General features: G+C 41.6%; 1 protein-coding gene across 1 annotated transcript in view; it reads right to left on the bottom strand.

Moving 5' to 3' along the window:
- Positions 1 to 16,180, bottom strand: part of KIF5C (kinesin family member 5C) — a 167,219-nt gene that overhangs the window by 69,733 nt on the left and 81,306 nt on the right. The window contains exons 5-10 of the mRNA XM_053597333.1: positions 15,685 to 15,733; positions 15,356 to 15,411; positions 13,691 to 13,778; positions 9,257 to 9,381; positions 6,616 to 6,720; positions 6,103 to 6,251 (exon numbers count right to left, since the gene is read on the bottom strand). Coding sequence (XP_053453308.1) covers positions 6,103 to 6,251; positions 6,616 to 6,720; positions 9,257 to 9,381; positions 13,691 to 13,778; positions 15,356 to 15,411; positions 15,685 to 15,733 — 572 coding nt within the window. The remainder of the gene's footprint in view (positions 1 to 6,102; positions 6,252 to 6,615; positions 6,721 to 9,256; positions 9,382 to 13,690; positions 13,779 to 15,355; positions 15,412 to 15,684; positions 15,734 to 16,180) is intronic.

The following is a 16,180-nucleotide window of genomic DNA, read 5'->3' as shown; positions in this document are numbered from 1 at the left end:
AGTTTATGTGCTGAATTACATTTATAGATTTACGTATATTGAACCAGCCTTGAGATCCTGGGATAAATCCCACTTTGTCACGGTGTATAATTTTTTTGATGTGTTGTTGGATTCTGTTTGTTAGGATCTTATTGAGTATTTTAGCATCTATATTCATTAGTGATATTGGTCTATAATTTTCTTTTCTTGTTGGGTCTTCCCCTGGTTTGGGGATCAAGGTGATGTTTGCTTTGTAGAATATGTTGGGTAATATTCCTTCTTTTTCTATATTTTGGAAGAGGTTTAGTAATATAGGTACTAGTTCTTCTTTAGAGGTTTGGTAGAATTCTGACGTAAAGCCATCTGGTCCTGGGCTTTTCTTTTTAGGGAGATTTTGTATAGTTGATGCTATTTCAGAACTTGATAGAGGCCTGTTCAACATTTCCACTTCATTCTGGCTAAGTCTTGGTAGGTGGCGTACTTCCAGGTATTGGTCGATTTCTTTCAGATTTTCATATTTCTGAGAGTAGAGTTTCTTGTAGTAATTGTTAAGGAGTTTTTGAATTTCTGAGGGGTCTCTTGTTATTTCATTGTTACCATTTCTAATTGATGAAATTAGAGATTTTACTATATTTTTCCTGGTTAGGTTGGCCAAAGGTTTATCTATTTTATTGATCTTTTCAAAAAACCAACTTTTAGATTTATTGATCTGTTGTATAATTCTTTTGTTTTCAATTTCATTTAATTCTGCTCTAATTTTGCTTATTTCTTTTCTTCTGCTGGGTTTGGGGTTGGAGTGTTCTTCCTTCTCCAGTTGCTTGCGATGTCCCATTAAGTTATTAACTTCCTCTCTTTCCATTGTCTTGAGGAAGGCTTGCAGTGCTATAAATTTCCCTCTTAGCACTGCTTTTGCAGTATCCCAGAGGTTCTGGTAATTCGTGTCTTGATTGTTGTTTTGTTCCAAAAATTTGGTGATTTCCTTCTTAATCTCATCTATAACCCATCTATCCTTCAGCATAAGGTTGTTTAGCTTCCATGTTTTTGTATGGTTATGCAGGTTCCTGTTGTTACTGAGTTCAACTGTTATTCCATGATGGTCTGAGAAGATGCAAGGAATAATTTCTATTTTTTTAAATTTGCTGAGGTTAGATTTGTGGCCTAGGATACTTTGAGATATCACCTAACCCCACATAACAAAATCCCAAAACCAGAGATGTTGGCGTGGATGTGGAGAAAAGGGCACACTTCTACACTGCTGGTGGGAATGCACACTAATACGTTCCTTCTGGAAGGAAGTTTGGAGAATACTTAACAGACCTAAAAATAGATCTGCCATTCGATCCTATAATCCCTTTACTAGGTTTATACCCAGAAGACCAAAAGTCACAATATAACAAAGACATCTGTACCAGAATCTTTATTGCAGCCCAATTCATAATTGCTAAGTCATGGAAGAAGCCCAAGTGCCCATCGACCCACAAATGGACTAGCAAATTGTAGTACATGTATACCATGGAATATTATGCAGCCTTTAAAAAAGATGGAGACTTTATCTCTTTCATGTTTACATGGATGGAGCTGGAACATATTCTTCTTAGCAAAGTATCTCAGGAATGGAAGAAAAAGTATCCAATGTACTCAGCCCTACTATGAAGCTAAATTATAGCTTTCACATGAAGACTATAACCCAACTATAGCACAAGACTATGAGGAAAGGGCCAAGGAAGGGGAAGGGAGCGGGGAGGTTAGGGGAGAGGGAGGGTAATAGATGGGGCCAAACCTACGGTGCATCTTAGAATGGGTACAGGGGAAACTTACTAAAGGCAGAATACAAATGTCTACATAAATAACTAAGAAAATGCCATGAAGGCTACGTTGAATAGTTTGACGAGAATATTTCAGATTGTATATGAAACCAGTACATTGTACCCCTTGATTGCACTAATGTACACAGCTATGATTTAACAATAATAAAAATAAAAATAAATTGCAGTAGCTAATCTAGAATCCTGAGGAGCACTAACAGGACTCTTAATGGGGTGCCCTCCAACATCTGCAGACTTACTGCTTCAAAGCACCTGCTATTGTTTTATTCAGAGCATCAATACCGGCAACCCTAGCAACAAACACGCAAGGCCTTCAGGTCCTTGAAGGAGCCTCCTAGGAATAACTGAAGAACCTTCTGCCGCCCTAAAGTCTGGCCATCCCTGCAATAAGAATGTAATGAACACCAGTTACACTGAATTTGGGATGTGCCCAGCAGTCTTCCCTGAGTTCAAAGTGCTTAATCTCATTAGCTGTCACACACCATGTCTAATCCGATGTTAAGATGCGTGTCTGCTGTGTAATTGGGTTCAATGAGGATACCCAACAATACAGCAGGTGATGGCCCTATAGAGTTGTTCGGTGTCCTTGAAGAATCCAGTAGCTAACTCCAGGACAGAGGCAAAGGAACAAAACCTTGCACATTTCTAATTATAGTCTGGAAAGCAAGGCAGATCCAAACCCAACCAAACTTGTGAGCACGATGGTATTGCAGTTCAGCAATGGCACTAATGCTCCAGGGAATCCTACACAATAAGCTCTAGGAGCCATGGGTTCATTCGGTTGAGAAGAATTTATTAACTAACTACTACTGAGTGCAGAGTGCTGAGGTGGGAAACTGAGGCCAACGACAAATTCAGTCCCTGCCTTGAGGAAGCTCAGAAGCTAGATAACTAATAAAAGAAAGCAGCCCCACCTATTGTTTCTGAATATACACAACCGAGATTACTTTCTATTTCCTGGAAGCCCAAATTACCGGTAATATTTTTCTCTTTCTTTTTTTTTTTTTTTTTTTTTGAGATAGAGTCTCACTTTCTTGCCCCGTAGAGTGCCCTGGGGTCATAGCTTACAGCAACTTCAAACCTTGGGCTCAAGCAATCCTCCTGCCTCAGCCTCCCGAATAGCTGGGACTATAAGCGCCCACCATAACACTTAGCTACTTTTTTTTTTTGAGACAGAGTCTCACTATGTTGCCCTCAGTAGAGTGCTGTGGTGTTCTAGCTCACAGCAACCTCAAACTCTTGGGCTTACGTGATTCTCTTGCCCCAGCCTCCCAAGTAGCTGGGACTACAGGCACCAGCCACAACGCCCAGCTATTTTTTTTGTTGTAGTTGTCATTGTTTTTCTTTTGGGGGGGTTGTATTATTATTATTTTTTTATTGTTGGTGATTCATTGAGGGTACAATAAGCCACGTTACACTGATTGCAATTGTTAGGTAAAGTCCTTCTTGCAATCATGTCTTGCCCCCATAAAGTGTGACACACACCAAGGCCCCACCCCCCCGTCCCTCTTTCTGCTTTCCCCCCCATAACCTTAATTGTCATTAATTGTCCTCATATCAAAATTGAGTACATAGGAGTTGTCATCGTTTTTAGCAGGCACAGACTAGGTTCAAACCCACCAGCCCTGGTTTGGCGCCAAGCCACTTGGCTACTTTTAAAGACAGGGTCTTGGTCTTGCTCAGGCTGGTTCCAAACTCCTGAGCTCAGGTGATCCACCAGCCTCAGCCTCCCAGAGTGCTAAGATTACAGGCGTGAGCCACTGCACCCAGCAATATTTCTTTATTTATCCAAAAACGTAATTCTAATTCTACTTCATTCAGTCCTATCCCTTACACTGCAGAGCTGTCCCTTACAGTGCATTATATTCACTCAGGTCACATCTGTCACTGCAACCTCCCCAGGCCTTTATGCTGCCAGGTTGTTTAAGACACAGGAAAAGGGGAATTTGCAATCACTGACAGCCTGCTACATGCCAGCCCTGTGCTAAATAAAAACCAAAGCAATTCATGTAATCCTCGCAACAATTCTTGAAAGTAGGCATTATTATCTCTCTCTATAGAGGGAAAAGACTGGGGCCCAGAGAGAAGTAAATGAGAGAATGGGTCAGTAGCAGAATGCTGGGTTTCCTGACCCAGAGGCTGTGTTCAGCCACAGTAGGCTGCTCACAAAGGTTCCTGAGGCTGTAGGTCAAGTAACACAGTCTGCATCCTGTGACTCCCCACTTGTTTAGCCATTTGCTGGATGTATTGTCTCAGGTATGGTACCCCATGGCTTTGAGCCTAAGTCTCAATTTCATTCTCCATAGAAAAGTAAGATAACTCCTACCGGCTGGAATTGCCAGGAAGATTCTGACATGCCTGACACACAGTAAGCACTAAAAAAAGCCTTAGAGATAATGATGCTGCTGCTGATAGCCCAAGATTAGAAGGAAGAAAATAATCATTTGAATTAGTACCTAAAAGGCTGTCTGTTGGCAGCTGCAAATGCCCATTGACAACTACAACCTTGAGAAAGATAACCTAAGGCCCCCGGGTGACTCAGGCTTTCAAGGATGCAAAATATTTTTGCTATGCAGGTGAGAACTACTTTTTTTTTTTTTTTTTTTGTAGAGACAGAGTCTCACTTTATGGCCCTCGGTAGAGTGCCGTGGCCTCACACAGCTCACAGCAACCTCCAACTCCTGGGCTTAAGTGATTCTCCTGCCTCAGCCTCCCGATTAGCTGGGACTACAGGCGCCCGTCATAACGCCCGGCTATTTTTTGGTTGCAGTTTGGCCGGGGCAGGGTTTGAACCCGCCACCCTCGGTATATGGGGCCGGCGCCTTACCGACTGAGCCACAGGTGCCGCCCTACTTTTTTTTTTTTTTAAGAGATATTTCCTTTATAAATCCAGTTGGAGCTAGATTGCTCAAACATGTTTTCAGAGGAAACTGGTAAAGCTCAGGTTTAAGACACTGGGCAGGATGTACTCTTGCCTCCTGAAAGCAAGTGCTGGTTTATAAGTACCTGGGATCCTTGGGAAAAGTAGGTGTTATCCCACTGCAACCCCATTGACCTAAGCATTTGGCTAATCAAGGAAGTGATTTGGGAGGAAGTAAAGGACCCAAATGCAGTTTAAAAGATATATTAGTGCTACAACATTTCAACATAATTGTTATTTATTTAGACATCCCACAGGTGCCACAACCATGTAATTCCATGTTCTGTTGAGGGTTCAGGAAATGACTGGGGCTAATGCAGTTTAAACAAGCTATAACAGTCTCCCATACAGAGTACCCACCCCATCTATCTTTTTTCCAGGCATCTTAAACTATTTTTCAGTCATAGCCACACAACACACACTCCCAGGAGGAGGCCAGGGGAGCGCTCTATGCATCCATTTACAAGTGAGGCAGCTAAATCCCACAGACAGCCGGCACCTTGTCTAAAGCTCACATGTGTATTCAGAATTGAACGATTGCAACAGAATCCACATCTTCCACTCACAGTTCCAAACTCAGCCTGTTGAGCACTGAAGATGCTCAAATCACACAAATCCACAGCACCCCAGGTTTTGTGGGCACTAACACTGAGGTGCCTGTAGATAAGAAGATAGGGCTTGAACACGAGGACTGAGAGCCATGACTGAAAAAGGTCAGGCATGGAGCAACGTCAGGGGGCAGATGGCAAAGAAAATGGTAGGAAAGGAAAGGAAGGCGAAGCAATCCACATACAGACAGGAGCTCTTCGGGATTTCTGCGTGTCCCTGCTGCCCACCTCCAAACACTTCTCAGGGACCTGGGAAGTCTTGTTTGAGGGGTTTTAAAGGTGAGAAGATGATTGTCATGCACCTTTTCCTCAAGATACATTCCATCCCTCCTACCCCTGGGGCCAGTAACCTCAGTTTCAGGTTGTTTAATCAGCACAACCTGCAGTGGATCCCAAATATTGGAGTTTAAGTTGGTGATCAATCTTGAGAATTAGACATTTGAAATCATCTGAAACTAAAAGTTAGAGTTCAGTTCCATGAAGAGCAAAAGCAATACAGGACTACACTACCAATGGTTGCCTCTGTAATAAGTCTGCGCATTTCATTTCGTTTTGTTTTCTTTTGTTTAATTGGCATGTTCTTATCTATTATTTATTTACACATTAATTATTCCTTGGGCCTCCATAAATGTTGCTGCACACATCACCTGCTACTGTGCTAATTTATTAGCAAGCTACTTGCCCCTCACTTTATCCCCCTGACACGAACCCCTAGCCCCTCACTCTGAACAGCTAGGAGCTAACACAGGTCCTGAGAGACCACACGCACCTCTGTCCAAACATCAGTGTGGACTTGGTCTCAGCCTCATTGAAGACAGAAGGAGAACAGCAAATGACAATGGTGGTTCTGCAGTTCCCACCCAGAGAGTCTTGGAGAATCCGAGTCATCTTGCTGTCCCGGTATGGCACATGTGTTTTCTATTAGAAAAAGAAAATTGTTTTTGACAGCCCACTCAAAGTAAAGACACAGAGGCAAGCAAGTCAGGGTGGACAGATTGAGCTTAGAAACGTGAGTAAAACAAGAATTGTGGCCAGGCGTTTGAGTCTTGCCAAAGTTTAGAATGTCCATTCCCCAAGCTGGGTCATGGGAAATTAGCATCACCAATCACTTTTCTTAATGGACTGGATCTCCCAGCAAGTGGCTGTCCATAGCCAGGATCCTTCTGTACTTTTAAAAACAGTAAAACAAGGAAATCTCTGAGGGGTGTGGCAAATGGACCATGAAGACTCAAAAGGCAGAGTCTCATAATATGATTTAATAGACAGAGGCAGGATCACTTACTGTCCCTTCTGCTAAGGCAGAGATCACATTTCCAAGAGCAGACAAAGACTTATTGATATTTTTAGCTTCATCGAGAACAGCTCCCTCGGCACCAGTTTTGCTGACCTACCAGAGAGAAGAGAAAGCAGTGAGCTGCACAGGGCACCAGAAGCACCAAGGAGGAAATCCAAATTCATACAAGGCACAGCCTTCCAGAGAGCAATGAAAAATAAAAGTAGCTAAGAACTACGTTGATGAAATCGTCCCTTGTATGTGAGGCTGGGGACTCAGTCTCTCCTGCTATCATTTTCCTCTCAATTAGGTTTTAGTGAAATGGATGAGATGCCTCCCAGGGTAGAGTTGCAGATGCCTCCCCAGGGGACACTGATGCAGGGAAACCAGGCTCCAGGAGTGCTGTCAGGTAGGGAGGCTCAGGACCTGGGAGACAGAGCCACCGTCTCCACACCAGAGGGAGCTCAGAGGGAAACTTTAAAAGAAAATGCTGTCCTGAGCCATGGTGATGAGTACCCTGTAAAGTGTAAGTTTAAGCTCCAAGTTCAGGCAAAGGACTAAAGGTGGAGGAGTTAGTGTTCCAGACTTCATTCCTTCCCTACTTACTCCCACACCAAAGAAAAAAGGAACAATCTCCAAAAAGCCAAAGACTTGGAGAGACACAAAAAGTCAAGTACATATTACAGTGTAAATTTGTCTCTTTTCCTCCTCTGCTGTGTTATTGCTGGTAATTCCATATTTCCAGCATTAGCTATAGATAGAGGGCAGCTTACAGATGCTAGGAAAAAAGGGAACTCGACATGATTCACATCTCCGCTGGCTGGACAAACGATGTGGGGTAAGCAGCTGCTCTCTGAAGAAAGGAAAGGGAGGAAATAATTTTAAACTGTGCAAAGATAGATTTCAATCACACGTAAAGGAGAAACTCCTGACGACAGAGATGAATTCATGTCGGGGGTCGGGGAGTTTTTTCAAATAGGATAGATGCTTATCTCTCGGAATTGTGTGTACAGTACCTCTGCTTACAGAGAAAACATGAAGCCAGTGGGTCACAAATAATAGCAGTCTGTTCACATTGTGTGTCTTTAAAAAGTGCTTTTAATTTGAGCATCTTAACTGCATGACATATACCAGGCAGGTCCCATCTATCACCTTCCTTTACAGACAAGGAAACTGAGCCTCAGAGATGTGAAATTGGCAGCCTAAAGGAAGAATGCCACTGAGGGGAGATAAGAACCGAAGCCCAGAGTTCTCTTCTACAAGATCATACTGACACATTCATGTGGACACTTCTAATGCAAAGGAAAACAGACGTGAACAGGAAAAACTATGCGAAGGACACAATTTTAAACACCTGAGGTATCATTAGCGGTAACCACCAACCCTGTGCAAAGATAAGCCTCCACCCTGATCTGCCAGCAGTAAGTGGTTTTCAGGTTTACTCAGGCTCCAGAAACTCATCTCAATGCTGGGCCAGACTGAAGGGGCCGCTCCAGCTCTCGGCACAGAGAGTGCATGGCACAGTGCTAAAGCCAACCCTTGCTATTAAATGGTCACTCCAGAACTAAACAACACCGCTCCACTATTTTCATTCTGTTGAGTGTTTCACTAAAGTTACAAGCCCAAAACAATAAAATTTTAGACTCCAAACCAGGAACATCCAGATGATTTTCTGCTCACGGTTTTACAAATACATATGAGAAGACAACCCAAGTAACTATCACTTCTGTAGACACTGGTGGCCAGAACTTGGTGTGCAGGAACTCAGTGGTATGGTGCTGTTAAGTGTGGAGGCTGACCAAGCTTCCGAGCAGGCCCTGGTGGGGACAATCTGCATGACATCAGTGATGATGGAAAACAGAGGGCTTCGTGCACATGGACTTGCTCTGTGCTGCTGCACAGTAGGGTCAGTGCCCAGGGCAACATCACAGAGCAGGTGCATGGAGTGTGACAGCAGGATATTCCACCAGTGCTAAGGAAGTGAGGCTGGTGGGGGTAGGCCAGAGGTTCTGGGAAGATGGCCTCAGCCAGTGCCCTGCAGGAGCATGGGAGTGGAGATAGATGCCTAAGGACAGTCCTGACAAAACCAGGGTGGGGTCAGAGCTTGTGGTTAAAAGATCTCATGGCCTAAAGGAACCAAGGCCACCCATATGGGACACAGTCAGGCCATGCCTACCCGAGGAAGAACCAGGGTGTACAGAGAGAGCCCTAGATCCCAGACCTTCCATCAGTAAAGTAATATACAGGGGCAGGACTGCCACATTCCAATGGCAGCGCTCTTTCCCGGCCTAACTGAATCTAGTACAAGGGATTTTCCCTTTTCTGACAATTTCCTGCCCCTCCTACATCTGCGTATCTGCCTTTGCCAGCCTAAGTCAGACCAACACTCGCCTAATGTCATCATCAGGATCTACTAGGGATAAATCAGAGTTAGCATTCAAATCACCTGCCTGTGACACAAATAGGAAACTTCAGGACTGGAAAAGAAAGCAGGGAAGAAAGGTTAAATTTAATAACACTGTGGCACAACATAAGAAACCTTAAAAGCTCTTTAAAACTAGGGAATAGAAAGGCATAAAAATTATACCATTGCACTCTGAAGCAAATAAAAGGGGAAAATTATAGATAATACAAATAAAGAACCAATTACCTTTTCACTCCCAGCCAAATCAACCAAATAAAGCTTCCCACTGAGTTTTTTTTCAGTCTCTACATTCTCTTGTTTAATATTAATCAGGAAGATACTGTGACTTCTAGAGCTGTGTTCATTCATGTCTGAAAAGGAAAATAGTTTACTGCTCTACAAAGAACATGGAGATTTAGTTGGAAAACCTCTTGTCTAAAAAGGACATGAAATCATGCTTAATAGCTTTATTTCTTTGAAGTATGTCCAGCCATTTTAAAAAATCATACGAGACCATTATTTCTTCTTAAAAACAATGTTCATGCTAGAAATAAAAGATTTTAAATGTCTTCAAGTAATAAAGAATATAATCTAAAAATCTTAGTCAACAGGTTTAAGATAACAAATTCTCTAACTCTGCGTGAACCCTCCATCCTCCCAAATCCTACTCCAGTCTCTGTCCTTGAAGAACTCACAGCTCCCTTCCCTGGTTCCCATTAAATTCCTCAGACTTTAGCATCATGTTGAGTATCTGATGTATTCAATATTAGTCGTGTATGTAAGTCTTGCCTTATCAGTCACATCATAAGCTTTCTTAAGGAAAGACTAAGACTTTCCTAAGGAAGGATTAAGACATACATTTCTTCTATAACCCATGCTAACTTCAGAGGTCTCAAAGATTATCTATGCTTTATTAGGATGGGGTATTGGAAATAAAAATCCTTTCAAGCCCTGGTCTTTGTCCACCAAGCAGACAGAGACCCCAGTGGCTTTCTCGTTCAGCCTTCAGCAGCAATTATTCTCAATACCATCTTACCAGATTATATATAAAAATGCCTAAAGATTCCATTTTTTAAAAAACTGTTAAAACTAATAAATGAATTCAGCAAAGCTGCAGGATAGAAAGTGAACATGTAAAAATCAGTTACATTTCTATATAACAACAACAAAAAATCCAAAAAGAAAATTCAAAAAACAATTTTATTTACAATAACAGCATAAAGAATAAAATACTTAGGGTATAAATTTAGCCAGGAAAGAGAAAGACTTGTTAACTGAAAACTACAAAGCTAAATGATATTAGACACAAATAGATTAGAAGACTTACTATGTAAACCTATCAACACTACTCAAAGTTATTTACAGATTCAGTGTAATCTCTATTAAAATTTCAATGATGTTTTCTGCAAAAATATTAAAATCCAGCTGAGCACAGTGGTTCACGCCTATAATCCTAGCACTCTGAGAGGCTGAGGTGGGTGGATTGCCTGAGCTCAGGAGTTTGAGACCAGCCTGAGTAACAGTGAGACCTTGCCTCTAAAACTAGCCAGGTACTGTGGCAGGCACCTGTAGTCCTGGCTACTCAGGAGGCTGAGGCAAAAGGATCACTTGAGCCCAAGAGTTTGAGGTTGCTGTGAGCTATGATGCCATGGCACTCTACCCAGGATAACAAAGTGAGACTCTGTCTCAAAAAAAAAGAAGAATTAAAATCCATTCTAAAGCTTATGTGGAATCTCAAGGAATTCCAAATAGCCAAAACAATCTTGAAAATAGGAACAAAGTTGAAGGTTTCACATTTAATGATTTCAAAAGTTACTATAAAGCCACAGTAATCAAAATAGTGTGGAACTGGCATAAGACAAACATTTAAACCAATAGAACAGGGCCCGGAAAGGAACCCTCACATATATGGTGAATAATTTTGGACAAGAGGGTCAAGACTATTCAGTGGGGGAAAGAACAGTCTTTTCAACAGTGTTGAAGAAACTGAATATCTATATGCAAAAAATAATGAAGTTGAACTCTTACCTTAGATGATATGCAAAAATTAACTCAAAAAGGATCAGAGACCTAAACTTAAAATCTAAAACTATAAAACTCTTAGAAGAAAACATCAAGGAAAGCTTTATGACATTGGATTTGGCAGTGGGTTTTTTGGATATGAAAACAAAAGCCCAAGCAACAAAATAAAAAATAGATACTTCATCAAAATTAAAAACCTTTGTGCATCAAAAGATATTATGAACATGACAAAAAGACAGCCTATGGAATGGGAGAAAATATTTGCAAATTATATTATCTGCTAAAAGATCGATATCCAGAATACATACAGAACTCCTACAAATTAGCAACAAAAAACTCAACAACCTGATTTTAAAATGAGTAAAAAACATGAATAGATATTTCTCAATGGCCTATAAATCCATGAAAAGATGCTCAACATCACAAATCATTAGGAAAATGCAAATTAAAACTATAATGACAGCCCTTCACACCCATTAGGATGGCTATTATCAAAAAACAAATAAAATAACAAGTTGGTAAGGATGTAGAGAAATCAAAACTCTGGTGCACTATTGTTAGGAATGTACATGGCATAGCTGCTATGGAAAACAGTACTGTGGTTCCTCAAAAAATTGAAATTACGATCATCACCAAAGGATCTAGCAATTCCACATCTGCATAGATATCCAAAAGAATTAAAATCGGGAACTCAAACAGACATTTGTGCACTCATGTTCACAAGTGGAAGTAACCCAAGTGCCCACTGATAGATAAGTGAATAAACAAAAGCCAGTGTGTGTGTGTGCCCATAAAAGAATATTTACCCTTAGAAAGGAAGGACAACTGCTGCACTGAGGATGAAACTTGAGGATATTGTGCTCAGTGAAATAAGCAATTAACAGAAGGACAAAGTATGATTCCACTCACATGGGCATCTAGAGTAGTCAAACTCATACAAACAGGGAGAGTTAGTGCTTACCAGCTACAGACTTTCAGAAGACAGAGAAGTTCTGGAGATAGATGGTGGTGATGTTGCACACAATGTGATGTACTTAATGTCATAGAACTGGACATTTAGAAATGGTTTAAAAGGTAAACTTTATGTATATTTTAAGATAATGACAACAAAAATCTTACCAGAATGTTAAGAATAATCACAATGTTCTGAAGCAGCAGTTCTAAGCCATGGGACCAAAATGGGTTGCCAGATACACCATGAATAATTTTAGACTAAAAAATAGCTTTAAAAAAACAGAATGAGTAACTTCCTTATACATGAGAGATGTTACTACTGTAAAAATATCAGTCTTATATCTTTTCATGTATGTGTGTGTTAGGTAGGAAAGAAAGTAGAGTTTCCTCTGTACTGTATACAGAAGTCCAGGCTCACTATGAAAGGTGCCACACATATGAATACCATCTGATAGACTGCTGGCGTAGAGGAAAGGGCAGAATTGCAGTTCTGGATCACAAAATCACAGCAGCTCAGGTGGAAGAGACGCAAAGAGCCTAGATCTATCAACCCACCAATGCTAGCACATCCTCTACGTGATGGTGAACTCTCTACATCTCTAGATGGCAGGCTTCCCCTGGGGTAGCCAGAAGTGTCAGGGAGTTCTCGTGGGAGCTCAAAATCTGCCTCCCTGGAGCTCCCACAATCCCAGGTGGTCCAACAGAACAGCTGAATGTCAGCACCTTGAACGTGGTAACTTCTACTGCACGGGCCACACATTCCCCCAGATGTTTTTCCCTCCCTCAAGCTAGAAACCCCTAGTTTTCGCTGCTTCAGATGAGCTCCCTCTCATTTGTCCACATCCCCAAGTAAGAAGGACGACCCCAAGAGGACTCTCTGTAGCCTGAATCTCACATGCGCTTCGCCTAGATGCGGGAGAGGCGCACAGCGCACCAGCAGATCCCCACTCCGCCGCCACTGACACCACTTGGAGGGGTTTACCCTCCCAGCTCCACTTCTGACTTCCTGCGTGCCTTCCTTTTCTTCTTTTAGAGAGGCCAAAACTGAACACAGTTTTCTTTCCACATGTATGACTGGCAGGTAGAATTTATTGGTTTGGATCTTTTTTTTTTTTTTTTTTTTTTTGTAGAGACAGAGTCTCACTTTATGGCCCTCCGTAGAGTGCTGTGGCCTCACCCAGCTCACAGCAACCTCCAACTCCTGGGCTTAAGCAATTCTCTTGCCTCAGCCTCCCGAGTAGCCGGGACTACAGGCGCCCGCCACAACGCCCGGCTATTTTTTGGTTGCAGTTTGGCCGGGGCCGGGTTTGAACCCACCACCCTTGGTATATGGGGCCGGCGCCTTACCGACTGAGCCACAGGCGCCGCCCTGGATCTTTTTTTAAAGAAAATAAACTTCAAAGTTTACTTTTTTCCACCCTTTGGTTGGCTGTTTTCTCCAATGCTCAGGCCTAAGCTGTTATCAGGTCCAGAGAGTCTCGCCCAACATTTCTAAGACCTCGAGAGTACTGTGGACAGCAGAAGGTGCCCTTCCTCTGGCTGCCTAGACACAGCTGTACTGTACACAGGCCAGAGTCCACACCGAGCACTGCTCCCCAGCCGCCTTCCCAGCCTTCCTTCAATTGGGCCTCCCTCCCCTCCCTCTGGTTAGGCCAACTTCTGGACCCTGAGTTCCCAGGGAGGCAGCCCCGCCCCCGTGCTCACTTGTTACGGCCACATGTCGGTTTGCTTTGCCTTCATCTATCACATCCATGACCTCCTCTGGGCTCGACACGAATCGCTCGGTGCACCCCTGGAAGTGAGTCAGGTCAGGTTCACCATTAAAAGAATTAAAAAGCAATAGCATTTTGAAAGAACTAAACATTTTCCCATTTCTCTTCTAGAGATGAGGATAAATAGAAAGGCTGCAATGTCAATCCAAGAAGGTTCCCTCCTTATTAGGCCTTGAATTCAACACTAAAAAGAAGTCTGAGCAAGCATTAGGAAACCCAGAAGTAAAAACAAACAGAAAAAAAGCCAAATGTTCCTAGGTTTCCGAGTACATTCTTACACTCAACGGCAACACTTGAAGGTGACAGAATATCAATGAGAAAAAGGACACAAAAAAACATTACCTATAAAAAAAATCCAGGGAAATTTGACTATTAAAATTAAGAACTATTGTTTGTCAAAAGACTCCTAATAAAATACAATATATTATGTTGGGTCTTGGTGGAGAAAAAAGAACATTAGTAAGGCCAAGCACAGTGGCTCACACCTGTAATACTAGCATTCTTGAAGGCTGAGGTAGGTGATTGCCTGAGCTCAGGAGTTCAAGACCAGCCTGAGCAAGAGCAAAAAAAACAGCCAGGCGTTATGATGGGCACCTGTAGTCCCAGCTACCCAGGAGGCTGAAGCAAGAGGATCTCTTGAGCCTAAGAGTCTGAGGTTGCTGTGAGCTATGACACAATAGCACTCAACCTAGGGCAACAAAATGAGACTCTGTCTCAAAAAAAAAAAAAAATTAGTAGAAAAATTGGTGAACTCCAAATAAGTCCATAGTCACTGTTAATGTCTTATTTGTCACAAACGTACTGTACTTATGTAAGATGTTAATATTAGAGTAAGCTGAGGAAACATATGGAAACTTTGTACTATCTTTGCAACTATTCTGTAAATCTAAAATTATTCCAAAATAAAAAGAATTAATTTGGAAAAAGAAATCAATGAGAGAAGAAGAAATAAAGTTTTGCTTTGCTTTTCATCTTTATTTGCCACTACCATAGTTCCAGACATAATGCTGTAATAGGCTTCCCCTAACTACAATAGTATAAACTATTGACCTCAATACCAGAGCCTCCTTAAATGTGAATAATACAAAATAATAATACAGAAGAACCTCTGTAAGTGACCACCAACGGGACTGTAACCAAGTGGTCAACATAAGGAAGTAGGCCCACTGTACTGATATGTACATGTGGTGCATGTTCAGTCTAAGAAAATTAGGTCAATTGGAGGCACCTGTGGCTCAAAGGCGTAGGGTGCCAGCCCCACAAACTGGAGGTGGCGGGTTCAAACCCAACCCCAGCCAAAAACTGCAAAAATAAAAAAGAAAAGAAAAGAAAATTAGGTCAACTTAAGGATGTGGTTAATGTAGGGAGGTGGTCAACTGTGGAGGTTCTCCTGTATTTAAATAATAATTTACATTAAAAAAAGATAAAATTAAAGAAATTCAGTGTCAATTTTCAACCAGATAAGTATTAAAAATAAGGAGCATAATTAAATATCTATATGCCCTTTACAGATAATATTCCCAGCATCTTATAAAATAATTACTATGAAGTGACTTAAGAGAAATCAACTGCATCACCAATCAAGGCTTCCTCATACCTTTACATACGGGACCCTGTTTTTATCTTCATGAACAGCCAGGTTGGTCTTAGATACTGTAAAGAAGATAATGACAACATACAGAGAAGAAAAGTTAAAGACACTGTATTGGAGGAAAAATAAAAACTGTGATAGAAGATAAGCAAATTTAATTTTTTTGCAATACACAAGTTTCAGCCTTTACTAAGAATGAACTTCTAACCTGAAGCAATAGAGTATCTCTATAAATGTTCATTAATTCCCTAAGCAGAGTGCTATAAATAATTACAACCTCCCTGGACTTTTATTTGTTACAGAACAAATAAAGGACAAACATTCAGGTTACTTACCATCAAGTAAGTCCCTTATTTTGTCCAAGTAGATCTCAAAATAGGAAACCTAGTGAAAAACAAATTGAGTTTGGAATAGAAAGGCCATAGGGTATGTCAAAAACATCACTATCAGAACTTATAAAAGCTTTTGTCACACATGTGTAAGGAGAATAAGAAGAGGATTGAAGATTCAGAATCTTGGGGTACCCAGCTCTAGCTGGCTCTGTGTTCTCTCTGCTTCCTGCTTGCTAAGTGTGGTCCATCGCCATTCCCACATACAATACAGTCTCAATTCAGGTGTAATTTACATCACATGCCAGACAGCCACTTACGAGAGGACCCTAGGTTTACCTTAGATAAACACCAAGCAAACTTTACATGTGACAACAGCCAGAATAGAAAATAGCCTCTGCAAGTAATTTTCAAAACTCTCGAGGCCTCACATGACTGTGTAATGGTACAGCCTCCAGAAGTGGAGAGGAAGGGTTAGTATGAGCTTTCACAAGGGGGAGCA

The sequence above is a fragment of the Nycticebus coucang genome, chromosome 7, assembly GCF_027406575.1.
Source record: "Nycticebus coucang isolate mNycCou1 chromosome 7, mNycCou1.pri, whole genome shotgun sequence".
Classification (NCBI taxonomy): domain Eukaryota; kingdom Metazoa; phylum Chordata; class Mammalia; order Primates; family Lorisidae; genus Nycticebus; species Nycticebus coucang.
Note: the sequence above shows the minus strand (reverse complement) of the source record. Positions and strands in the feature narration are given on the sequence as shown.